This window comes from Schistocerca serialis, chromosome 5, assembly GCF_023864345.2.
Source record: "Schistocerca serialis cubense isolate TAMUIC-IGC-003099 chromosome 5, iqSchSeri2.2, whole genome shotgun sequence".
NCBI classification, from domain to species: Eukaryota; Metazoa; Arthropoda; class Insecta; order Orthoptera; family Acrididae; genus Schistocerca; species Schistocerca serialis.
The window spans coordinates 493,481,190-493,507,489 of record NC_064642.1 but is presented as its reverse complement, the minus strand read 5'-3'; the positions used below and the strand labels follow the sequence as shown (position 1 = coordinate 493,507,489).

General features: G+C 39.7%; 1 protein-coding gene across 6 annotated transcripts in view; it reads right to left on the bottom strand.

Moving 5' to 3' along the window:
- LOC126481672 (protein phosphatase 1 regulatory subunit 12A) overlaps positions 1–26,300 on the bottom strand; it is a 374,220-nt gene that overhangs the window by 22,904 nt on the left and 325,016 nt on the right. For all 6 annotated transcript variants that reach the window (XM_050105600.1, XM_050105601.1, XM_050105605.1 and 3 more), the window contains 3 exons: positions 3,638–3,763; positions 3,239–3,346; positions 3,055–3,141 (listed from right to left, as the gene is read on the bottom strand). In XM_050105600.1, the coding sequence (XP_049961557.1) occupies positions 3,055–3,141; positions 3,239–3,346; positions 3,638–3,763 (321 nt within the window). The remainder of the gene's footprint in view (positions 1–3,054; positions 3,142–3,238; positions 3,347–3,637; positions 3,764–26,300) is intronic.

Below are 26,300 nucleotides of genomic sequence, written 5' to 3'. Positions count from 1 at the left end.
ACACTGAAGTGGGTAGGGGAAACATTGTTGAGGAGAGACAAATCGAAGTCAGTAATAAGTTGGTCGATTAAGAACCCTGACCCGTTGAAGTGACACTCCCCCCACAGTGGATGGTGGGCACTGAAATCCCCAAGGAGGAGAAAGGGGGTGGGAGTTGCTGGATCAAGATAGATAGGGCAACATAAGTAAGTTGCCAACATGGAGGGAGGTAGACATTGCAAAGTGTGATTGCCGGAGTCATTTGTACTCTAATCACTGTCACTTCCAAGGGAGTACGTAGGGGGATCCAGTCACTAAGGACATCGGAGTGAACCAAAGTGCAGACCCCACCAGATGCTATCCCACGGCCAGCACGATTGCGACAGAATGCCCAATAACCGAGGAAAGTTGGAGAGTGGTTATCATAGAAATGCGTTTCTCGGAGAGCAAGACAGAATGCAGAATAAGAGGAGACAAGACGATGCATTTCCGGTAGGTGACGAAAGTATCCATTGCAGTTCCACTGACTGATCGTGTGGTGCGAGTCTAAGACAGGCACGAAAGAGCCGAGGAGGTGGTCAGGTCACTTTGTCAGTAGTTGTCACCGACAAGGATGGGGTGACATACATAAATAAGATGCCCGACTCATGTTGCGAGAGGGGAGTTGGCACCTCCAGGGCGCCTTGTCGTGGGATATATGTTCTTCCTTCTCTTTCTGAAGTGGAGGAGGGCAGGACAAAGGGGTAGTACAGGCGTCTGCAAGATCAGGGACCGAGAGACAGCAGGTGCACAGATGGTGCGCATTGTGGCCAAGTGGTGGTGAATGTCTTCTGGCCTGAGAGACGCTGGGTAGAGGGTTCCTGGGAGGGAGCCCGATCACCGGCAGATGCCGAAGAAGGGGGGCACTTCTTCGGCCGGGGAGGGGAGGTCGTGGGAACTGCAGGGGAGGCGGAGGGGAGAGTGGGGCGGGGCTGGGGTACGGATGAGGGGGGAGGAGGAGGAGGTGGTGAGGAAGTAACAGAGGCATAAGTTGAAGATAGTGACACCAGATGGAGTCACTCATACTTTTGGCAAGCCTCCGTGTATGACAGGCGATCCAAGGACTTGTATTCTCGTATCTTCTTTCTCTCTTGTAAGCCGAGCAATCTGGCGAGTGAGGGCAGTAGCAGTCAGCACAGTTGACAGACACACGTGGCAGAACACAACGGTTTCTTTCATGGACTGGGTGGCCACAGTCAACACACAAAAGGTCCGCCATACAGCGGGGAAGACGTATGCCCAAAACGCAAGCACCGAAAGCACCACATAGGTGAAAGGATGTACGGCTTCACATCAAATCTGTAGCATGTAAACTTGACCTTCTCTGGGAGGGTATCCCCCTAAAAAGTCAGAATGAAGGTGACAGTAGCAGTGCGGTTGTCTTTGTGACCCTTCTGCACACGTAGAACAAAATGAACATCACGCTGCTCCAGATTAGCCCAAAGTTCATAATCAGTTTGCAGGATGAGGTCCCATGAAAAATGGTGCCCTAGACCATATTCAGAGATGGGTGAGGAGTGATAGACACTGGCATGTTGCCAAGACAATCACAGGCATGAAGAGCTGCGGATTAGGTGGCAGAAGCTTTGATCAAAAGGGAGCCTGACCGCATCTTACTAACAGACTCCACTTCACCAACCTTGCCCTTGATATTTTTGATGAAAAACAATAGCTTTGTGCAGTGAAAGTGTCCCCATCCATCCTAGTACGGAAGAGGTAATGGCGAAAGGGTTTCAGCCCACAACGGTGAACCTGACCCTTCTCCCATGGGGTGTCAGGGAAGGGAAGGATGCCAGGTCATAAGAGGCAGCATTTAAGGATCCCTCACCATTCGAAAAGACGGCCATGTGAGAACGGTCAGATTTTTGCAGCTTGACACACTTCATGCACCAAGCATCCACCCTGACACCACCCACTCCAACCAGCCACAGCAAGGGCTGTCTGCACGGCAGCCATTGCCGGGAGATACAATGACAAGCAACCACTCTTTGGCATACATGGGGAGAGAACAGCTCAGATCTCTGTGTTGTCAGGGGGCTCAACCAAATGGGTACATAACAGGCCCACCACACAGACTGGCTACATGTGCTGGTGACCTAACGTGGTGGAAGGGGCTACAGTGGGGAAGGGCGAGGGGAGAGGAATCCACATCGTGAGTTCATGGCTCACACTAAAAACAGGAAACTTTGAAGTGGAGGTCAAACCTCAAGTGGGGACCGAAATGCCGAACGGGTGAAGAAACAGGCAAAAGGAACAAAGTTGCAACCCATGCAGGAAACCAGGGGAATAGCCAGATTGACATAAGTCAGAACACCAAGAGAGGGGAAGGAAGTGGCAATGGGGAAGGAGCGGGGATAGGAAGGGAAGGGGCAGGAGAAGGAAATGCAGCTACAGAATGAAGAATGAGCTGCAATAGCTTGGGGGCCCTGTGTGCGCCATGCATGAACTCACGAAAGAACCGTGAGCCCCCGGGGTGGGGTTGGGGGTAATACATAAGTTCTGGACCTATTTCATTTTATCCCCAGATTCTTCCTTCTAGGATATTTTTATGGAAATTTGAGTTAGGTGCCCAATTAACTTAGTTTTTTTCTCTTTCTATACAAAATTAACCACTCTAATTTTTCTTTCCTTGGTTCCAAGAGCTAACCCTTTATTAGCATAACTTAAAATTTTCCAAATAAATGTGTCTAATTTCAAATTTCTTCCTTGTTCCTATATTAAAGTGGTGTTTAGTTAATAAATAGCTCTTATTTCTGAAGGGTTGGTTATACATCGCTGTTCTTCTTTCAATATTCATTATAGTTCACAATGGAACAGAAGAGGGTGTAAAATAATATTTGTTTTAATTCCTGCTGTTACATTAAGTATTTTCTCCACTTATTTTATGATGTAGTTTTGTAGTGATCCTTTCAATCATACACTAACAGGAACGTAAAATACAATAACCTTAACATGGTAAAATGAGGGACAATAATTTAAAAAGTATGCAATTTGTAATATAACAGGTATGAAGAGGGCATTAGGACCTATACGTACTTTCAGTTCTTCTTCCATTTCTGAGAGTTTCCTTTCCATTGCTCTCCTTTCACGTTTCTCCATCTCCGATAGTGAATTCTTTGGTGGCTGCAAATGATGGAAAATAAAAGCAGTGACTAAGAAAGAAACACACTGAAACAAAGTAATCCCCAAAATAAACTATTTTATAATGACATTTACTTACAGGTATAGAACTGCTTGAAATTTGCACCCTGGCTTCATTCAAAGCCTCCTCAGTCTTCTGTAATTTCTCTTTTATCCTTTCATTCTCCAACAGCAAGGCTTCATAGAGCTATAAACACACAACATTTTCCATTTCAAACCACAGCCAACAAGTTTATAATATGAAAGGGATATGTAGTAGTAGCTACAAAATGTATTTTAAACACTTTAATTTCCATTTTGCAGTGTATAGCTTTATTTATTAATCGTTTGACGAGTTCAAGTAGTTTCATCCGTAGTTCCATTACAATCTAATAGGAATGGGAACAACCTACTTTATAATTAGATTTCAATGTACTGATATCTTTTAACATCTGAAACTACTCTTTTCTTAAATTTCAAAGTTTAAATAATTTATTACCTTTTTGTAGTCAATTTCACCATTTTCACTTGCCTCATGCGGCAAAAGAGTGGATGAATGTCGAGAATTAATAGGGGAGTCTGCTGCAGGTGAACTAAGTCGTGACGACTGTGGAGATCCTCCACTCTGAAAGATAAATTTGGTGAATGATGAATAAACTACACGTATAACACTGAAAAAACTCAGGTAACACTTAAGACAGTCAGCAATGGCTACTGCAATACAAAGTGGAAAAAATTTTAATGTCTCCCACGTGTTACATTATCATGCCAGAACTTACAAGTGTACTTATCGGAACTGACTGAAGCCTAGACATTTCATTAAAGTTTTTCTTACCAATGCTTGTCTAATAAAAGGAGTAACATACTTTCGAACTACTGTACATTTAGCATCAAGCTTTTACTAAGCAACGACCAAACCCATGAGTAATTTTAAGCAGCTTACTTCCCTGCGAATCCCTTAGGATAGAAACATGATCAAGCAATGCAATGTTAGAAATTAGAAATAATATTTTCTTTGTATAATGACAAAATACTGATATGGTGCAAAACAGGGCTTAAACAGTGGAGTACTGCAACTGAAACACCATGTTTACATTTTACGTCAATGTCATTGGAGTGAAACTGAGTCACACAAAGAAGCTACTTTTCTTCAATTCATACTCCCTTAGTCAAAATGTAATCAGTACTCGACAAGCACCAAAAACTGATGGGTATTCACATCTCAGGGTGCTACACCTATTTAAAGTCATGTTAAATAGACATAATCACTTGTTGAAGTTCCACACGAACAATCCGATAATTCATATGACGTGGTCAGGGAAAAATCTGGAACAGCCGTGTGTGTCAACCTGTTTGGATTCATCAGTATACAATATATTAATGTCATAATGTTCATTTAAAATGCAATCAGTCAGTCACATTTTGAAATAGTTTTCGAACCTTTTCAGGCTAATTAACTATGGACTATTTCACAACCGGTGCAAATGAGATAACAAATGATTGAACCTGCACAACTTTAATACAATTTATTTGCATTAGCACACAACACACATTACATAAGCTTCATTTCTTTTAATTTGTTTACTTCTGTATAGGCTGGACACACACTATTCCAATCTGGATTTCGCTGGAGCAATTAGCACATGCTAGCAGATGTGTTCATCTTGTAGCTGGCTCAAGAGTTGCTTGGCCATAGTTCCCAAAAGTAACAAGATTTTCCATACTTTTAGTACAGTAATGAATTTGGTATATATGGTTGGCCATTTAAGCGGCATGAAACCAGTATAATGTGATTGGGTAAAATTACTGACTTTAATGTCAAACTGAATGTACCTGGGTCCTGTAATTAAAGTTCTAGTTTCAAAATGCTGTAGAGAGGGGATCACTGCATAGAATGATTTTTTTCTTTATCGAGTTGAGCGTCTATGGAATGTGTGGTAACAACCAATTTCATTTTAGTGTCTAGGTCTTGTTCTTGTTCCAGCTTTGACTTCCTACCAGTACCTTTTGAGCCCATCCAGGTCCTCTCCGTCTTTTGGACGTTGATGACAATTTAAAACCTTGATAGTTGTTCACCAATCATCTAAATTTGTTCCTGTCGGGAATTTCTCCCTGAGATGCCAATCTGCCTAAGATCTTTTTCACATTCTTCGAACCATCTCAGCCTTGTTTTCTTAGACTGGATAAAACTCCATATTCTTTTTGTTAGTCAATTGTCGTCCATTTTCTCGAGATGACTGTAAAATAACAATCGTCTCTTCTTAATGGACGCTGTGATAGGTTCTGTCTTGCTGTACAAGTCCTCATTTGCTCTTATTTGCTATTGTCCATCAACCCATCGATTACCTAGGATGTTTGTCATATATCCTACGTTCTCACTTTTCCAGCCGCTCAGTTTGACCTTGTCTACTCATGGTCAAAGTTTCCGATACATATAAGCCCTCACGTTTTATGACTGTAGTATAATGTTTGAACTTGGCCCCTATACTCAGGACTTTTTGTTATAGCTATTCTTTGTCAGTTGGTATGCCTGTTCTAACTTCCTCATCCTGACATTAATTGCTTCTTCTCCTAATCAATTCTCCTGGATGACTTCACTTAGATAACTGACATTTTTAACCCGTCCCATTTTTCCCAGACTGGTGATCATCCATTCAGATCCATCACAGATGTTTGTCATATATTTGGTGTTTTGAAGAGAGATCTGGAGTCCAACTTTTTCAGCAATTTCTGACAGCCTATTGATCTTGTTGACTACTGACTATGACGTTACCAAAAATGGCTGGGTCATCCGCAAAGGCCGCGCAGTCAATGTACACCCATTTTTCTTAGGACCAAGACTAAACCGCTCTTCATTTGTTCCTTCTTGGGCTAACAATTTTCTCCACTCTCGAATGACCTTTTCCAAATTAGAACAGCATATTATTGTCACCAGGAAAAAAAAGAGAGATGGCACTATCAGAATATGAAAAACAACAAGCATGTGGTACATAGTTATTCTTCAGTTTGCGTCCAAGCTGTCCAATATGATAGCCTCTATGAAGCATTGTGTGCTGATGGTAAGCTTCTTTTACAGGGATGATGATTGAGTGTCAGTTGCTCTGTAGAAGTTCCAGACCCAAAGGTACAAAAAAAAGGAACTGGTCCGATGTGTACTTAGGGTCTGGAATAAATGACCACGAAAACTGAAAACATAGGTTATTTTGAAGTGCAGTGTGGCAGAGGAAGGAAATCGGTTGATCTGATATCTAGTGCAGATGATGACACAGCTGTGCAGGAGGGGTCGAGTAGTGGTGGGTAAACAAGCATTGCACAGGGAATTAATCACATATGTTCATGTTCAGGAGTTGCTCCTCAATGACCTGCCAGCAATACAAACATTCACTCTGGCATTCCTTCCTCGCATGGATGTGGACAATAAATGGCCATGGACCATACTGAATACAGACAAACAGACAAAGCCCATTTCCATATCCAAGGACATGTCAATTCACAGAAAACAGGTGACAGAAAATCTGCACACCCATCAACTGGTACCACTTCATTCTGCATAGATGACTGTGTAGTGCCTGTTGACAGCGCCGTCTATCATAAGGCCATATCCCCCCCCAGGTAATGATTCCTGTGGGTTCTATTGTCTGCTCTGTCACTGTGGTAGGATTATTTTTATCCAAGATGGTGCTGCTCCACAAATTATGCAGCTAGAGAAGTGACTTGTGCAGAGGCATTTCCAAAATGCTGGAATTATCAGCTGCCATTTCCCTACAACCTGGCCATCCATATCATCTGATCTTAATCAGTGTGACTTCTGGCTGTGAGGTTATCTGAAAGATGATGTGTTCAGTGCTCCAATTATGAATGTAGCTGAACCGGAGGCGCACACTGCGTAACACATTCTGATCATGACCCCTGACATGTGCCAGTCTCTCCTGGAATGTGCTGTTCTGTTTCTTGTTTTAGCTTTTGGCAGAAAATAGTCTAACGACAATTAGAAACTGATGTCATTTTGCTTTTGATACGGTTTTTGGCTCCAGGAAAATGAAAAACCAAATTTCTCATCTGACGTGGTACAACCTTGGTGGATGGCTTACCTAACGAACAGCACCACAACTGTTGACTGTAGAACTTGTGCAGTCATATACTTTGAACAGCACAGATGGTTTAATGTGCAACTCAAACCCTAGCTGTTGTATTGGGATTCATCTGTCACATTTGTTGCCGACTCCATTTACATTAAGACACTTTCAGAGCCATCTATTGGTAAAATTTTCATTAAATGTTCCTTATGTTCCATGGAAATTCCCCCTGCGTCAATCAAATTTGACAACATTCTGAGCAGTGATTCTCTTTCTCTGGAACTTTAACTATGAACATCCTGTATATGTATTTCAGAGAAAGCCATTCACTCTCACCATTTTGATTTGCACAACCATTAACACCTTCAGCTGACCACTCTTTTTCAATTTCTTCAAGAACTTTGTTTATTATTTCCTCATAATACCACCCAGCAGCTGTAATTGAATTTTACAGAATTTAACTTAAATGGGAAATTCGTTAAGCTTCTTAAGGCTTCTGAAGTTTCGTTACTTGTCAAGGTAAACCAGTCTGTAGATTCAGGCTGCTTGTAATGCAATCTAGACCACTTTTACATGTAATAGTAGAACCAAAGGGGCCCTCAACAGTGACCAAAAGATTTTGGCTTAACTGTGCTGTGTTCTTACAACTGTTTTGGGGGAGCATGTTCATGATATCTATCCTCAGAAATTCTCTCATTATATTGGGTAGAAGTGCTCACCAGCAGTTGATCTGCTCCACCAAGAATTTTTTTTTAATCAATTTCTGTGGCACGCAACATTCTCTGTCATGTCAGATAGTGGCTGCTATAGCACTTCCACAGGTTATGGTTACAGAGGTATGGCGGCACATGTAATCCCATGGCTCAGGAGAAACAAGTTTGCCAAACCCAAACTAAAGCAATGAACATTGCAGCCCCTGAAGTGCCTTTATCAATTATATGATTCTCCGTTTCAAACGAAACTTTATGATCTGAAAGAAGCTCTTTCAGAAAGTAACCGAACCCTGCTTACAGTTCCATTTTACTCCTATTTGCACATTATATTTTTTGCACAATATTATCTTAGTATTAAATGCTCCATAAATCAAATTTTGTTATACTGTCAATTCTCTTGAGCAAGTTGTTTCAACAGTAACAAGGAATTTCTAGGAAGTGTACGTCTTGAATCTAGGATCCAGTTATGTTGATGTGGTAAGTTCTTTACACTCTGATATGATGCTTCTCTTTGGAAATTCACTGCATGCTGGACAATTTTATATTTACAAGTTGGCGGGATTTCTTTTACTAGTTGTAACTTCTATATGCTCAGGAACATCAAACATCAACTACATTTGTGATACGTGCAGCTGCAATTTTCTTCTTCCTTTTTTTTTTTTTTTTTTTTTTTTGGGGGGGGGGGGGGGGGGGGGGGCGGCGGCTTTTGGTCAAAGTTGAAGTCCATCTGTTGCATATTTCTTGGGTGATTTTAAAGTCTAGTTGTTTTTTTTTTTTTTTTTTTTTCTCCTTAGCTGCTCACTTGCCGGTTCACTGTGTTGCAACAACACTGGAATTATTTTCAAAGCATTGATCAAATCAGGTAACTGGTGATACTGTATATTATATTTGCTCTCCAAATGCTGTTTCTACTACTTTAGCTGCATTTTGCCACAGTAGCAATCACCATTTCCAACATTTTGCTAGTACTTATTCCACATATGAATAACCATTCCATTTTATCTACACAACAGACCCAAGACCCAGAAATGCAATGGGTTATGTCATTCTAAATAAATGCCACACAAGTTCATGACTCATGTAACACAAAAACACTACTACACTCTTTGACACATTTGAAACCCTACGTACTGATACTTAAATATTAATGTTTAAACTATATATGAATGGTACAGCAGCAAATATATAATAATAGAACACACACACACACACACACACACACACACACACACACACACACACACGCGCGCGAAGTTACTACATACTCACTTAGATCAAATAGCTATATGTAACTTATAGGAACAAAGGATGCCACAGCCTGTGCCATTTTGAATAAAATTGTTCTGGGCATGAGGCTGCTTCATTTTGAAACTTGTATTTTGTTAAAAGGAAAATGGTTGCACCTATAAGAATTACTCCATTTACTAAGAAAAGTTATTGCAACCTCAAGGACTTCCACATTATGTCATAAATGTGGAATGTAGTGAAACCAACAGGCGAGAGAACAGGCAAATACCATCACTGATTTAAACTGAAGAGCTAAATGGTCTGTTACAGGTAGCAGATATGATTAAATATAATTTCTTAAATGTAGTAGAAAATGTAAGAACAAACAGTTCAGGACAAAAAAACGAAGCATTATACCGCAAAAGCAGCTCTCATAAAATTCAATCATATGGACGTCTCACTCACTTCTTACAATTAAAAAAAAAAGGTCATTTGGACCTGATGGTGTTTCCAACAGAGTATTAAAGACTTGTCCCCATATTATAATCACTGTCTTTGTCTTTTAGGAAATATGTAATGAATCATTAAATGTGGGCTTTTCTCCAGAGACTGAAATATGCTATTCCGAAACCCCTCAACAAGAAAGGTGGTAGGAGATATGTCAGAAGCTACAAACCCATTGCACTACTGACAATTTTCCAATTTCTTTTTTTAAAAGTTGGTGTATTCTAGAGCAGTTTGCCACGTAAGGATCAGTAACATCCTCAGTAAATCACAGTTTGTATTTCAGAAGAGTTGCTGAACTGAGAATGCCATTTATACATTCACTCACCATATTTTACAAACATTAAATAACAAAGGTTGGTGTTTCAGTGATCTATCAAAGGCACTGGACTGTGTGAATCAATTTTCTCCAATAATCTGAGTTTTTACAGAATTTATGGTATAGCTAACCAACAGTTATCATCATATCGTTTTACTTTAAAGGTCAAGCAATGTAAACAGTGGAAATTATTCTGAATGGGAAGAAATCACTTATGAGATTCAACAAGGTTCACTACTGGGTCCACTTCTGTTCCTCCTGTTTGTAAACCAACTTCTGTCTATCGCGCAGCAATAAATCAGAATTTGTTGCTTGCACAGATGACACTACTATTGCAATCGATTTCAAACATACCTACAGCAATACAAGAAATGGTAAATAATGTTCTTAAAACTATTATTGCATAGTTTTGTGTAGTTAACTCATACAAATACCTGGGTGTAAAACTTTGTAGGAATATGAAATGGAATGAACACATATGTTCAGTTGTGGGTAAAGTAGGTGGTATACTTCAGTTTATTGGTAGAATACTGGCAAAGTGCTATCAGTTTACTAAACAGATTGCTTACAAATCACTCGTGCGACCCATCCTAGAATATTGCTCAAGTGTGTGGGAACCGTACCAGATAGGACTAACAGTGGATATTGAATGTATACATAGAATGGCAGCACGAACGGTCAGAGGTTTGTCTGATCATGGGAGAGTGTCACAAAGACACTGAAGGAATTAAATTGGCAGACTCTTGAAGACAGACGTAAACTATTCCGAGAAAGTCTCTTAACAAAGTTTCAAGAACTGACTTTAAATGATTACTCTATGGATATACTACAACCCCCCACTTATCACCCACACAGGGATCATGAGAATAAGATCAGAATAGTTACTGCACGCACATATGCATTCAATCAATCATTCTTCCCACGCTCCAGCAAGAAACCCTAATAACTGGTACAATGGGATGTACCGTCTGCCACATACCTCATGTTCATTTGCAGAGTATGGATGTAGATTTAGAATGGCCTCATTCTCAATTTTGAACAGACAAGATGTTCAGTTCTGCACATCTAGACCAGAACAATGATATGAGCAATAGGACACAACAATGATATGAGCAAACATGTGGTGGGAAAGTAACAAATAGGGTAGAAACTTCAATAATTGTTGTTTATTCACACTAATGAAAAGAATCTTCACAAATATGATATTAAAATCAATTTTAATAAGGTTTGATGTGGCTTCATACTCTGAAGGTTTTATTCAAATTTTTGAAAACAGTTATTACGGAAACTGGCACTTTCTTGCTGAAATTAATGCCGAAAAATAAACAATTTTGAGAAAATCTTTCCCTGTCCACTGACGGCTGCATCAAAATCAAAATGTGTGTCTTTCAAAATCAAAAATACGTACGTAAAACTGCGGTACACGTTTCTCGATTGGCTTCTTAGTTCCCAAAAATACCTCATAACAAAGACAAAACACCCGGTAAGCAAAAACATTATACTGGAAAAGAGAAAGAACTAGGGGAAAGGGGGGGAGGAGGGGGGAGACCTGGCAGCAATGAAACAATGATGCATATAGAAATAGCCTCGTTTTGAAGCAGCACAACGCACGTCGACGTTTCAGCTTGTCGGCCAAAAATACACACTGCGTCATTCTTCAGATTGTGTAGTCTAAACGGGCGAACAGCGTTAAAGATCTCGGTATCAGGTTCGTTTCATTCTTCACTTTTATATGAGTGAAGCGGCGTTTTATCTTTCTGGTCACAAATCTCGTACACAATGGTGCACAATACGCTGGCCTATTGTCTCTCTTAAAAATGACAACGTTACTTATAAACCGAATGTACTTTTTTTGTAGAATAAAATACTGTTTACTGAAAAAATTAAGAAAATAAAAACTGCCGTGAAAAAGCTGCAACGGTACATTTACATATTTACTCACAGATTTAAAAACTAAAGAAGACATATCTCTGATAAGTATCTCCAGCATGTGCTTTTTCTGTCGAGCCAAAATTCTGTAACGTGACGGATGTAGTAATTAAGGGCTCCACATATGCACAAATCCATCGACCGACCGACCGACCGACCAATTTCTTAGAATCCTAAAAACTGTCCCCCCCTGACTGCACTCTGCGATGAAAGCGCCGCTCTGTTCCTATCGGTTGCGAATTGTTTATCTAGCGTTCCTCGAGGTTATGTTCTACGATATGTTGCTTTTGTATTACAGACACACACAATCTGGGATTTTCCTTGCTGCTTCTGGGCCAACGACGCCATAAAAATCCCAGACAAAGCTGTCTGCAAAGAAATAGCTAATGTGAAGGAAGAAATCTACACACGCTACGTTATTTAAGGAGCTGGAAACTGATGATTGTAGTCATTATTTATGAATTGATGAAACATGCTTGTCTGAGCTGCTGAACGGCCCCAAAACACAGAAAATGAGTTAAAAGTCGATATTATGCAGGCTTATAACAAGATCGGAACTGGAACTTATTTATGGATATCCGAAATCGCTATTCGTGTTCAAAAATATTAAAAATACTCCGTACCCAATTTTTGCCATCCTCCCCCCTTTCCTGTAGGCTATTGTATGGGTACTCTTATACGTAGCATAAAAGTTGTCCCCTGTAAGTTTAAGAAACTCTTACAATTTGAAGAACACAAAGGTGGCGGCGCACACTATCCGATAAATAGAATCCGATACATAAGAAATAAAGAATTTAGTAACTATTTTAAAATCCTACACTACTGTTCAGCGCAAAAGGTGCCGCGACAGGCAGACTCATAACAACGAAGCAAGATTATTTTATAAAATAAAGTACGTTGACTGCCTATATTTCGGATTTAGGTTTCGTTTCCGATACATATCGGTCTGTCATTCAGTTTTTTAGATTTCATTTCCGATAAGTCTAAAACACAACCTGAGGGTAGTTAACGCCTCAGGTGTAAAATGAAATTTTCTGGGATATGAAAACAGAAAGGGTTTGATTGCTGTTCAGTCGTAAACTAAATAGTTTAAAAAAATATATCAATCACTCGTCGTTAGACTATCAATTTTTGGATACCTACCTAATTCTAAAATTGACAAACATGAGCATAAACCTGGTCCTTTTTCTGTGTGTAGAAAATACGACTGATTGCAAATAGATTTCAATGAGGAGCCGCCGACACACCAAGTTCACCTGGATAGCGCCGCACGTCCGTGCCGAAAAACCATGAGCCCGGTAAAAGAATCAGATTTGAAATAAATGTCCGAGGTTTTGTACGTCTTTGTCCTAGGTCGCCAATTTAGGTCACGGTAGATACAACATTAACGCACGAAGCGACGCAGTGGAGGGTAGAGCGAACGCATTAACGATATTATTTGAAACCCCCAAGTAGTCTGCGAACTGTAGATACAACATTAACGCACGAAGCGACGCAGTGGAGGGTAGAGCGAACGCATTAACGATATTATTTGAAACCCCCAAGTAGTCTGCGAACTAGCCACAGCTGCCCATCGCGTTACCGGGTCGCTCACTGTTCTTCCGTCAGTCGTTCGCTCCCCAACCATGGCGAAGTTCACGTGAAGTGAATGCATTGTTATTTGATTTGATCCATTATAAATGGTTTGTGAAAGCCTGCGACTGTAGATACAATAGGTTTGTTTATAATTAAATAAATCTTCTGCTACCAGTCACGATTTTTTCTTTATTTTACTATTCGCACGACGCGTTTCGAGAAATAATTCTCATTTTCAAGTGCGTTTTTTGATGTGTGTTAAGCCATTTCTTTTGGTGTTGTCAGTGTGTGCGAGTCTGCTTCATTTTGTTGACTTTTACTGTAATACATAAGAAACGCGATTTTTAGTATCAATTCTTTCTGTGAGGTTAGTGGCTAAAGTTTGAGAACAATTTGTACTTACAGTTTTCTAATGGTCCATTTGTGTAGAGTCTCACACACACTTAACATCACACACAACTTGTACACTTTACACATCGAAAATATCTTGTATAAACAAAACAGTTACAGAGATCTTCTTACAGGTAGTTCACAGAGATAACATTATAGGTCTTCCACAGATTATGATATGCTTTTGTACAGAGGTTATTTATCTTAACAATTTGATTTTACAATTGTGCTTATTTATATGTTTTACTATTTTTATTTAAGTATATTATCGAAACATCTGAAGAAATTCACTGATTCACTTTCAAGTTTTTCATTTAGTATTTTATCTTCATATTTTCTGTAATGTGAATATATCTCCAGTTCTTCAAGCAAATCCATTTTATGTCCTTTATTTAGTCGGTGGAGTACTTTGACATTTTGCTCTATTTTTCCAAATTGGTGTCCTGTATTATGTATGTGTGTTGCTATTGCTGATGTAGTGTGTTTGTTGTGTGTGTATGCTCTAATTTGCTCTGTGTACCTGGTGTTAATATTTCGGCCTGTTTGTCCTATGTAGAACTTGGAGCATTCCTGGCATGTTACCTTGTATATTCCAGAGTCTGAATATGGATCATGATTACACTTTATATTATGTATTAGTTTTTGGTGTAGTTTATTGGATGTAGAAAACCCAATTTTTACTCTGTGATTTTTGAAAATATTTGCAATCTTCTGTGATACATTGCCTATGTATGGAATGCTAGATCAATGCTGCATAGGGCAACTAAAATACCATTGAACCAAGAAAATATGCAACAAGAAATAAACACAGTGAAGAAGATTGCAGTTGCCAATGGTTACAATGCTTCCATGGTTGACACAATCTTAGACAAAGTGAAGAGAAACCCAGGTACAAACTGCACCACAGAAGAAAAAGAGAAAAACAAATATATATCTAGCATTCCATACATAGGCAATGTATCACAGAAGATTGCAAATATTTTCAAAAATCACAGAGTAAAAATTGGGTTTTCTACATCCAATAAACTACACCAAAAACTAATACATAATATAAAGTGTAATCATGATCCATATTCAGACTCTGGAATATACAAGGTAACATGCCAGGAATGCTCCAAGTTCTACATAGGACAAACAGGCCGAAATATTAACACCAGGTACACAGAGCACATTAGAGCATACACACACAACAAACACACTACATCAGCAATAGCAACACACATACATAATACAGGACACCAATTTGGAAAAATAGAGCAAAATGTCAAAGTACTCCACCGACTAAATAAAGGACATAAAATGGATTTGCTTGAAGAACTGGAGATATATTCACATTACAGAAAATATGAAGATAAAATACTAAATGAAAAACTTGAAAGTGAATCAGTGAATTTCTTCAGATGTTTCGATAATATACTTAAATAAAAATAGTAAAACATATAAATAAGCACAATTGTAAAATCAAATTGTTAAGATAAATAACCTCTGTACAAAAGCATATCATAATCTGTGGAAGACCTATAATGTTATCTCTGTGAACTACCTGTAAGAAGATCTCTGTAACTGTTTTGTTTATACAAGATATTTTCGATGTGTAAAGTGTACAAGTTGTGTGTGATGTTAAGTGTGTGTGAGACTCTACACAAATGGACCATTAGAAAACTGTAAGTACAAATTGTTCTCAAACTTTAGCCACTAACCTCACAGAAAGAATTGATACTAAAAATCGCGTTTCTTATGTATTACAGTAAAAGTCAACAAAATGAAGCAGACACACACACACTGACAACATCAAAAGAAATGGCTTAACACACATCAAAAAACGCACTTGAAAATGAGAATTATTTCTCGAAACGCGTCGTGCGAATAGTAAAATAAAGAAAAAAATCGTGACTGGTAGCAGAAGATTTATTTAATTATAAACAAACCTAATGCATTGTTAGTCTCCTATTTCATTACCTCAACGTATTTCACATTGTTACACGAGAAACAAACAGGTGAGCGAAATTTTTCCTAAATACGTGAAAATTACTGGGTAATATATCAAAGAAAGTAATCAATTATCGAAAACATTTAATTGGATAGATAAAAAAATCTACTCACCAAGTGGCGGTGGGCGGACGCTCTAACCATCCGTTTCACGCACCGCGAATTGTGAATTCGCGGTTTTAACTTACGGTGAACACTGAATTAAGAATTCAAGATATCCATTAGCGGCTTTTCTGAAGTAGCAAACTGATGAGGTGCGGATTGTCAGCCTACGCATGTGCATTCATGTTTCTTCTGTCGTCCGTTCTTCTACAGTGTATTGCAAATTAGGTAGTTTTTTCCAGTAATATTACAAAATACAAATAATGGCGTTTGTAATCTCCTTTTTTTAATTTTCAGAACAATGGTGGATGACGTGCAGCTGTTGAAATGACTGGTCGAAGAGCTTGCTAAGGAAGATTGTAGTAAGCTCAGGAAGATTGTAGTGATGCAGAGTCAATATTCGAAAGTGATCACGATTGTGGAAGTGAGCAGTCCCTGTACGAAAATAAAAGTATCGGTTAATTTAACGTATATGTTGGGAAAGATGATATGCAGTGGAGCCATCAACCTCTGATTCAAAACAACAGTCCAACACGATACTGTCAAGCATTTACATGGAGTTATAGGTGCACTAAAAAACGCCAAGTGTCCAATTGATTGTTTACATATTTTCTTCGCAGACGATATTTTAGTAGAAATTGTTCGCTGTACTAATATTTACATAACTACCATTCGTTGTAAATACTCCAGAGAAAGGGATGCTGCATACACTAACATTACGGAAATCATGGCATGCTTAGGACTTCTCCTCTTGGCGGGTGTCCTACGATCATCACACTAATTTACTAGATCTCTGGGCAGCAGATGGTACTGGAGTGGAGTACTTCAGACTTTCAATGGGCATGAACCGTTTTCGTTTCTTGCTGACATGCCTGAAATTTGATGACATCAGAAACACAGTTCATAGGAAAGAAACAGACAAATTAGTCGATGCCCGATTCATGATCGATCTGTTTGACGAAAACTGCAAGAAATATTACGATTTAGCGGAACAAAGTACAGCGGATGAAATGCTGGATGCATTTAGTGGCAGATGCGGATTTATACAACACATTCCATCAAAACCGGCAAAATACACTATAAAAAATGTTTGCACTTACTGATGCGAAGATGTTTTATACAAGCCATTTAGAAATATTACGTGGAAAACAGATGGATGGCCCTTATTTCTGTGAAAACATACCTCATGCTATTGTAAAAAGTTTGGTGAAATGCAAACCTACATCTGGCAGAAATGTAATATGTGATAATTTGTTCTCATCAATCCCACTTACGGCTGACTGGTTGAAACCGAGAAGCTGGCAATGATTGGAACAATTCGAAAGAATAAGAGAGAATTTCCTCCATTTATGAAAGTAGGAAAAGATCGTCCTCTGGAACCTAGTATTTTTGCATTTAGGGAGACTATGACACTTGTTTCACACAAGCCTAAGAAAGACAAGGTTGTTCTGGCGCTATTCTACTTTACATGATGATGACAGTACTGACACTGACTCCGAAAATTCCAAGCCAGAAATATTAATAGCAGACCGGGTGGCCGAGCGGTTCTAGGCGCTACAGTCAGGAACCGCGTGACCTTTACGGTCGCAGGTTCGAATCCTGCCTCGGGCATGGATGTGTGTGATGTCCTTAAGTTAGTTAGGTTTAAGTAGTTCTAAGTTATAGGGGACTGATGACCTCAGCAGTTAAGTCCCATAGTGCTCAGAGCCATTTGAACCAATATTAACATTTTATAATGATACCAAAGCTTGTGTGGATAAGGTTGATAAGATGAAATTATGTATTCTCTGACGAGAATTACGAGAAGACTGCCATTTATAATTTTATGCTCTCATCTGAATATTGCTGGAATCATAAATACGCAATTTACATGAGCAATTCAAACTCTATCATTCCCAGAAAAGACTAAAAAAATGATTCAAATGGCTCTGAGCACTATGGGACTCAACATCTTAGGTCATAAGTCCCCTAGAACTTAGAACTACTTAAACCTAACTAACCTAAGGACATCACAAACACCCATGCCCGAGGCAGGATTCGAACCTGCGACCGTAGCAGTCCCGCGGTTCCGGACTGCAGCGCCAGAACCGCTAGACCACCGCGGCCGGTAGAAAAGACTATTTGAAAGTTCTTGGCCAAGAGTTGTTGCATGATTGTTGTCAATTAAGGTAAATCAACTAAATACTGCAACAAGCATCAAGAACTGTGTCAAGGAAATTTTGGTATTACCGAAACGAGGATTCACTCCAAGAGCTCCACAAACAACTATTCGAGAATGATATAAGTTCTGTGGTAGGGAGGAAAACAGGTCAACAAGATTTTGTTGCAAGCTGGCGGAAATTTTTTTGTACTGAACATGTCGCAGTGTATTTATGCAGTGAAAATTGCAACCACAGTGAATGATTTGTCTTAAATAGACAAGTGTGCCACAAAGTACCACTTTTCTGAAAAAAATTGTGAACTTCTTTTTGAAAAGAACTGTTGCTTAATATTAATTCATATCAACAGCGGAAAGACAGAAAGAACGGTAATTTCAGTGATTATAGCATATTTTATTTTAGGGTAAATTACAACTCAACATAGGTTTTCTTTTACAGTACTGACGCCCAAACAAACAACGTTTACGAATTCAGTGATTCATTTGTATTACTCATGTTCAAACACATTAAATTCTAGCAAAACTATTAAAATTATTCGTCAAACTGGCAATAAATGTAATGCAGACTCTCAGTCCGCGTGCGTGTAATGGCGTTAAAATGTCGCGCATGTAGCGGACGGATGAGACTGCTGGGGACTACACCGTGAGCGATTTGAATACCTGAGAGCTTAAAGGAGGAAGAAAGGGTAATATGCAGAACGAAGATTATTGCTGAAACACCATGCATAACCCAGTAAGAGCGATAGGGCAAGTGCCTAGGATGTGTCAGAGATGGGAAGGGGACGGCGAAAACGCGACGAGGCAGAAAATTAAAGATGTAAAAAACTGAAACGAAGTGAATAAAGGAATAGTTCCTGTGAAGAAATGCGGAGACCAAAGAAATTAACGTAAATTAAGGCCAGGTGGGTGGCGAGAAACAGTCATATTGCACCGCCAGTTCCCACCTGCGGAGTCCTGAGATACTAGTGTCTGGGAGATGAATCCAAATGGCACCTGTGGTGAAAGAGGCACCAAGGTTATGCATGACTGTCATATTGTACAGCATGCTCTGCAACAGGATACTGTGTGTTGCCAGTTTACACCCCCCGTCTATGACCATTCATCCATGCTGGTAACTTGGTTGTAGTCATGAAGATGTACAATGCCTTACAGGGTTTACACAACAGCTGGTAAATGACGTGTCGCCTCACAGGTGGCTCTCGACTGCCACTACCTCAAAATTTTCCCTTACAATAATTCCTCATATCCAGCATTGCTTCACAACCCTTCCACAGGTTCCTCCAACATGACCCTAACCTGTCCTCTGCAGAAACCACAGTCTTCGTTCCCTAAAAGCAGATGACGCCAGCATACAATGAATCTACCGTTGTGGTACTTGACCGACTGAAGTACGTAAATGAGGGTCTACGTCAGCTGTATGACACATCTACATACACTATCTGCCATCCAGATCGTCTCTCTGTGATTCAAATTGATCTGCACTCCTTTCGCAAAACCTCATAACTGCTAACACCTCAATACATAGACCTTCTTACCCCCAAATATAACACTCACCCCCATCTTTTACTTCTGCCTAAGATCCACAAAGCCAATCATCCTGGCCGTCCCATAGCTGCTGGCTTCAAAGCTCACACCGAACGTATATCTCCCTCAGTTGATCAACACCTCCAACGCATAGTATGAGGACTTCCCTCCTATATTACAGACACCAACCATTTCCTAGATCGCCTGAATCTGTGGCTGTTCCACCACAAACCTTGATTGTCACCACTGATGCCACCTCCCTCTACAACAACATCCCTCATGTACATAGTCGGTGTGTTGCTGAAAATTTCCTCGGTCAGCACCCACCCTATTCAGAACCTATAACATCGTTTCTGCTCACCGTAACTTTATCTGTACCAACAACTACTTCACTTTTGAGGGATAGGCATACAAACAGCTCATGGGTACAGCTATGGGAAACAGGACAGCTCCTTCCTATGTTAACCTTTTCATGGGTCACTTGGACGGGGCTTTCCTGGGATCCATAAGTCCTTCAGTCCTTGGTTTAGTTTAGATACACTGGTATCATCGTCCCCGCTGCAAGAGTTGCCCTATGCACGCCCCTACCACCACCCATACCAGCCACATAATTTTTCTACGCTTATCTTTTACTTATTGTGTCTGGTCTCCTTCGAAACACTCTCATCTATAATTGATACATCGCTCCCAACGCCGTTTCCACTTCCGAAGGCAGGCTTGGTACGGCTCTTGCTGGATCGCGCGAAGCGCCGTCTGCGAATTTTCTTTTGTCTCGTCTATCGTTGCTGATCTTCGTCCTTTCAACGGTGTTTTCAGTTTTGGAAATAAAAAGTTCGCAGGGGCCAGGTCTGGAGAGTACCGAGGATAAGGAAGCACAGCGATTTCTTTTTAGTGCAACAGTCACGCACCAACATGGATGAATGTGCGGGTACGTTATCATGATGCATGAGCCATGAATTGGCTCGCCACATTTCAGCCCATTTCCTTCTCACATTTTCTTGCAGGCGTCGCAAAATAGTACCATCGATTAACATTTTATCGCTGTGGCAATAATTCATGATGAACTAATCCTTCAAAGTCAAAGAAAACTATCAGCATGGCTCTGACTTCACGAGGTTTTTGCCTTGAAGAATCTTTCCCGACCCATTGTGAAGATTGAATCTTGGTGTCAACATCATAACCGTAGACTCACGTCTCATCACCAGTTATGATTCTCTTAAGGAACATCTCGTTTTCAATTGCGCGATCCAAAAGCTCTTCACAGATTCCGAGGCAGAGGTCTTTCTGGTCTTGACTTATGAGCCATGGAACGAACTTGGCGACAACAAGACGTTGTGTCATGATTTCATGACATGATCCAACTGAAATGTTACATTCTGCTGCAAGCTCTCGGACAGTCTGTCTTCGACTGGCACGCACAATATCGTTGACGTTTCTGACATGAGGGTCGTCGGTAGACGTCAAAGGCCGTCCTGAACGAGGGTCATCTTTAATTTCCGTCCGGTCATTTTTAAACGTTCAGAATTTAATGCAGACGCGTTGCTCCTCTAACTCAGCCATCACGAAATTCGCAAAATTTGCGACAACGTTGTACTCAATAGAGCACTTAACAATAACATAACATACAACAATGTAGGCTTAAGCAGGGATTCCAATCGCATAGCGTTCTAACACACCACTGGTGTGAACTTATAAATGTTCCGCAATTTTTTGAACACACCTCATATTATCAAAGCAATAGCCGCCCGTGAAACAACACACCATACATCAGCAGTTACGTAAGCATTGTTTGGCCTTTTACATCAGGATCACTACCGCCAAGTTATCAGTTAGGGTGAATGGCCTTAGTTTAGTTAGTTTCCTTGGTCTCTGCATTTCTTCACAGTAACTATTTCTTTCTTCACTCAGTTATAGTTTTCTACTTCTTTCTTTTTTGGCCTGCCTACTTTTCGCCGTCCCTCTCCCACCTCTGTTACATACAATGCACTTCTCTTTTCGCTCTACTTATGCACGATATTTTAAGAGCAATCTTTGTCCTGCACATTATCTCCTCTGCCATCTTTAAGCTCCCAGGTTTTGAAATCTCGCCCGGTGCAGTCCCCAACAATCAGTCTCGTCTTTCCTTACCTTCTGCATAACCCCTCTTCCTTCCTCTTCAACCCATCCTGCCAGCAGATGGACCCACTGGCTCCGAAAGCCTGCATGTATCTGTGTTCTTCTAGCGAAACTTTGTGAGTAGATTTTTTCATCTATTCTACTACCGGGTAAGAAATTGCTGATTTAAAGCAATGTTTGTTTTAATTTTCGGACATGATGCGCCGAGTTGGTAAGACGTATTTACATATTCAAGTTATGTTTCTTTTTCTAGTTGTGATGCCGCTGACCAACAACCATTAAAAGATCACCATAAACGACGTACACAGATGCATTGTAACAATACTTCACAGGAATTTCCCAAGTGCTTCGAGCCGGCTTTTTCAGAAAGGAAGGCAAGTTACACTCGCATGTGTATGATTTCAACGGAAAAAGAAAACTTTATGCCGTCAGAAATGTTGAGACTTGTCACGCTATATTCTGCATGCCGGTGCAGTACGGTATTTATTTGTCGCTCATTCACGTCTGCACTGGAATTTTTCTGCAACACTGAATCTAAGGGATCCATTTCTGGTATGATTTAAAATGCCAACGATATACCGTCCCGCAATCACCCACATGGAAGTTGCTATGTCACACACTCAGAACGTAGTATCGCGGACTCATTTGTAGTCCACTCAACGAAGGAAAATTGGGGTAAAAATTTCGTGTAGTCGCAAATTTTTGTACGGTGGAAGGAAAGAATGTAAAGGAAAACATTCTAAAAATCCCTCACCCGTGACTTGTGAGCGCGGGGAGAGGGGGGGGGGGGTGTTTAAAGGTCACTTTTTATGTTTTTCTTTACTCCTTCGAAATCCGTGGATTCCAGCAAAAATGTCTCCCTAGCGAAAGGTATATACACAGGGTAAATAAAATCAGCTTTCGTAAGAAAATAGTATATTGACCCAGAGATGGTCAAACGTAGTATCGATTGTGTAGTAACATACCTGCTCAACAGCGATCGCTGATTCATGGTGTTATGGGTAAAGCGTTAAGAGTAACTTTAGATTAGTGATGGGCTAAACTGCGATTTTCCAATATCAGTGATTTCTGTGAATGCTACTTTTCAGTATCTGTTATTCTTAACTGTGATTTGTCGCAGTTAAGAGTCGCAGTTAAGGAACCTAAGTCGCGTATCCCTCCGCCACTGCTACTTCTGCTACTTCCGCGATTTCTGCTACTTCTGCGATTTCTGTGACTTCTGCTACTTCTGCGATTTCTGTGACTTCTGCGACGTACCACCGTATGAAAAAGTTACATCTGTCCACACAGAAAATTGCATCTCAACAAACCTGTCATTGGTAAGTATGTTTTACGTTTATTCTTCCGTTGGCTTTAATTTTGTATTAAAGAAACAACTGTGAAAATATTAATAGTGTAATTAATATGTAAGTAGCCGCACAGTACCGTAATAGTTCGTGTTTATAAAATGAATTCTAACATATTGTTATGTTCTCAGGTACCCGAACTACATTTCAGTCACTCAGTAAAGTGATAATTCAAAATATCATTGTCAACATATCTGAAGAAATTGCCAGTCTTTAGACCGTTTTCGTCAGACGACAGGTTAGTTTCTAAGCGTTTTGATGGACTTAATTACTTCAGTGAGATCGTTCTTGCGAATGTGATATAGCAAATGTGATATAGCAAATATTAGCAATCTACTCTGTTAATAATATTGCTAGTAATTAGTGACAGCAAAAATTGTTTAATAATCCTTGTGTTTTTGCAGACGCAGTTCTGACTGATTACTGGTTGCTGTACATATCTATCCACATCAAGGCTGTTGAGAGAGACTCGTGAAGATTCAAGACAGCTCTTAGAGGATTTGCAGTTTAAAAGCGAAATAATTATGAAATAAGTGTGTGACTGATTAAAGTGTTTTATTGAAGTTGTTGTGCGATTTTAAAAGAATAGTAAATGTTAAATACATTGAGTGAATAATAAAAATCTCATTTTCCACATGTTAAGCCGTCCTATACCCGTAATTTTCCGCCACTTATTTAATGGTAAACACTTGTTGGAGAGTTACATGCCCCCCCCCTTTCTCCACAATCTTGGTGTGACACTGACCTGTAACATATCCCGAAGTCTACAATATGCATTTTGAGGCTGTTGATATGAAAGTGGGAAGTACAGATCTTCCAGTTAAATCAGGAATAGCTTAAGTGCATTACTTGAAAGTTACACAGGAAAAGCTTGCTTATGTAGGTGGTAGTAGTGTCGGCAAAAAGTTCTTGTGTGTGAAGTTGCCATGTAGAACACCAGGTGTAAAACTTTTCTCCCGAGTCTTGAACTGTGTCGGAACAAAAGTGAGGCATTCATATGACTGTTTTCATTTCTCTACGCTTATACAGATGTCTGAGTTCTGCTGTGTTAACATTGCAAAGTTCTGTAGGCATGTGGAGTATTAACCAAAACTGTCATATTGGAAGCAGAATCAAACACATGTTACGTTACTTGATATTTTCAGGAGAAAAAGGCAATGTTGCTTCTTATTAATATAATACATTCAGAGTCACAGCAGTATTTGACCAACCATAACTGATGCTGAATGTGCATGTCGTCATATAATATGAAGGGCTTATTTCAATAGTGGTAGAAGTCCATTACCTACACTTTTCTGTCTATAATGCTTCTGAAATTAATGATCCAAACAAACATAAATAAAGGTTCATCTCTAGCAAGAAGCCATATGCTTGAATATTTCTGGTATCTCAACTGCAGAATTTTCAGCACCCATTTAACTTTACGACTCTGTATCTCAAAATGAACAAAAATGGACTTGTACCACTATTGAAATAAACCCTTCATATGCACACACAGCACATCGATCTCGTGAGGCACAAGGCTCTCATAACGAAGTACATACGTCGGTCAACAGATGACACTAGGAAAAGTATGTTAACTGCGCTTTTTAGTTGCTACTTGCGACTCTTAGTTGCGATTTGTCACAGAAATCGCAGTTTGACTCGGTAGCGAATAGCGTAGTATGAACTTTGCTCAACAGATGGCAGTGCTAACTGCGCTTTTTAGTTGCTAGTTGCGACTTGTCACGGAAATCGCAGTTAGACTCCATAGCGTACCGCAGAGATGGGCGTAGTACGAACTTAGACCCACAGATGGCACTGTTAACCGCGCTTTTTAGTTGCTACTTGCGACTCTTAGTTGCGACTTGTCACTGAAATCGCAGAAAGCAGTGCTAAATTCAACCAATAGATGGCTCACGTCTTTCAATGTGAAATACTACTTGCGACTGCTAACTGTGACTGAAATCGCAGTTAGATTCTGTAAAGTTGCTACTGTGATACCTGTGACTTCTCAGTCACTGTGATTTCTAACAGATACGCGATTTCCTGCCCACCACTACTTTAGATCGAATGTTGTATGGAGGGGCTCTCTCAAGTGTGAAGCCATGTTGTATCTTATATGTGCTGGATATATACTTACTCGCTATGGACATTAATGACTTTCATTATACTATGATACTTGCTAACTGTAAAAGAAATCTCAACAGAATTTGAAAATAATTAAGATAAGGAAAGTTTTTTGTTATTAATGCAATCCTCGTATTCTAAGTGATGATTGAAACAATGTATACCACTCATGATTTTGCAAAGTTGATTGTTAATGTGTAATCAGTTTATTGAGCCTGTTAATTGTGAGCACTTTAAATTTCAGAAAGTCAAAATATAAGATTTAAAGTCAGTGCCATATTGTTACTTACCTCAACTCAATACCAGTTCCCAGATCCATGTCATTTTTGAGTAAATATTTTCCTGAAGAAGTTACTGTATCAGTCACATTCGATTTAATAAAAATGTATGCTAAGCAACCGTATTGCACAATAACTGTTTGCTAACTATAAAACTGAAAGTACTAACAGAGAGCAGTGCGAAGATACCGTTGCGCAGATAAAGGTAAGAAATTATATTATTTCAGGGACAGCATTCATTACGCACAGAGACCATTGTTTTCAAATTGATCAAATTTTGTTTTATTACCAGGCTCAATTTCAAATCAATAGTGTTGCATCAGATTCAGTTTTTGTGTTATATAAATTCATGCAGTTTTGGTTTGGTTTGAAGTTATTAACAGTTTACATTCTCACAGCTAAATTAAACTTAATTCTCGCATTCAGGGAAGTTTAGTACAGGGCAAAGCGCATAAGTGAAGAGATAAAATACTATTTACCTACCATTCCCATTCTCAGTTGTGTCTCTGACTACTGTCGGTTACTTAAAAACTACATTAAATTTCCTATCAAACGATCGTTTAATTTTTTTCTCTTGGGCTAATTCCGCGTCCTGGAGGAAGAAAAAATCTCAGTTATTAAAAGTAGTGCTTTAAGAATAAATATTAAATGTGTGAAACCTAAGTGCAGTAGAACAGCGGTAAAAGAGAAGTTGTATTGACTCTGAGCACTATGGGACTTACTTCTGAGGTCATCAGTCCCCTAGAACCTAGAACTACTTAAACCTAACTACCCTAAGGGCATCACACACATCCATGCCCGCGGCAGG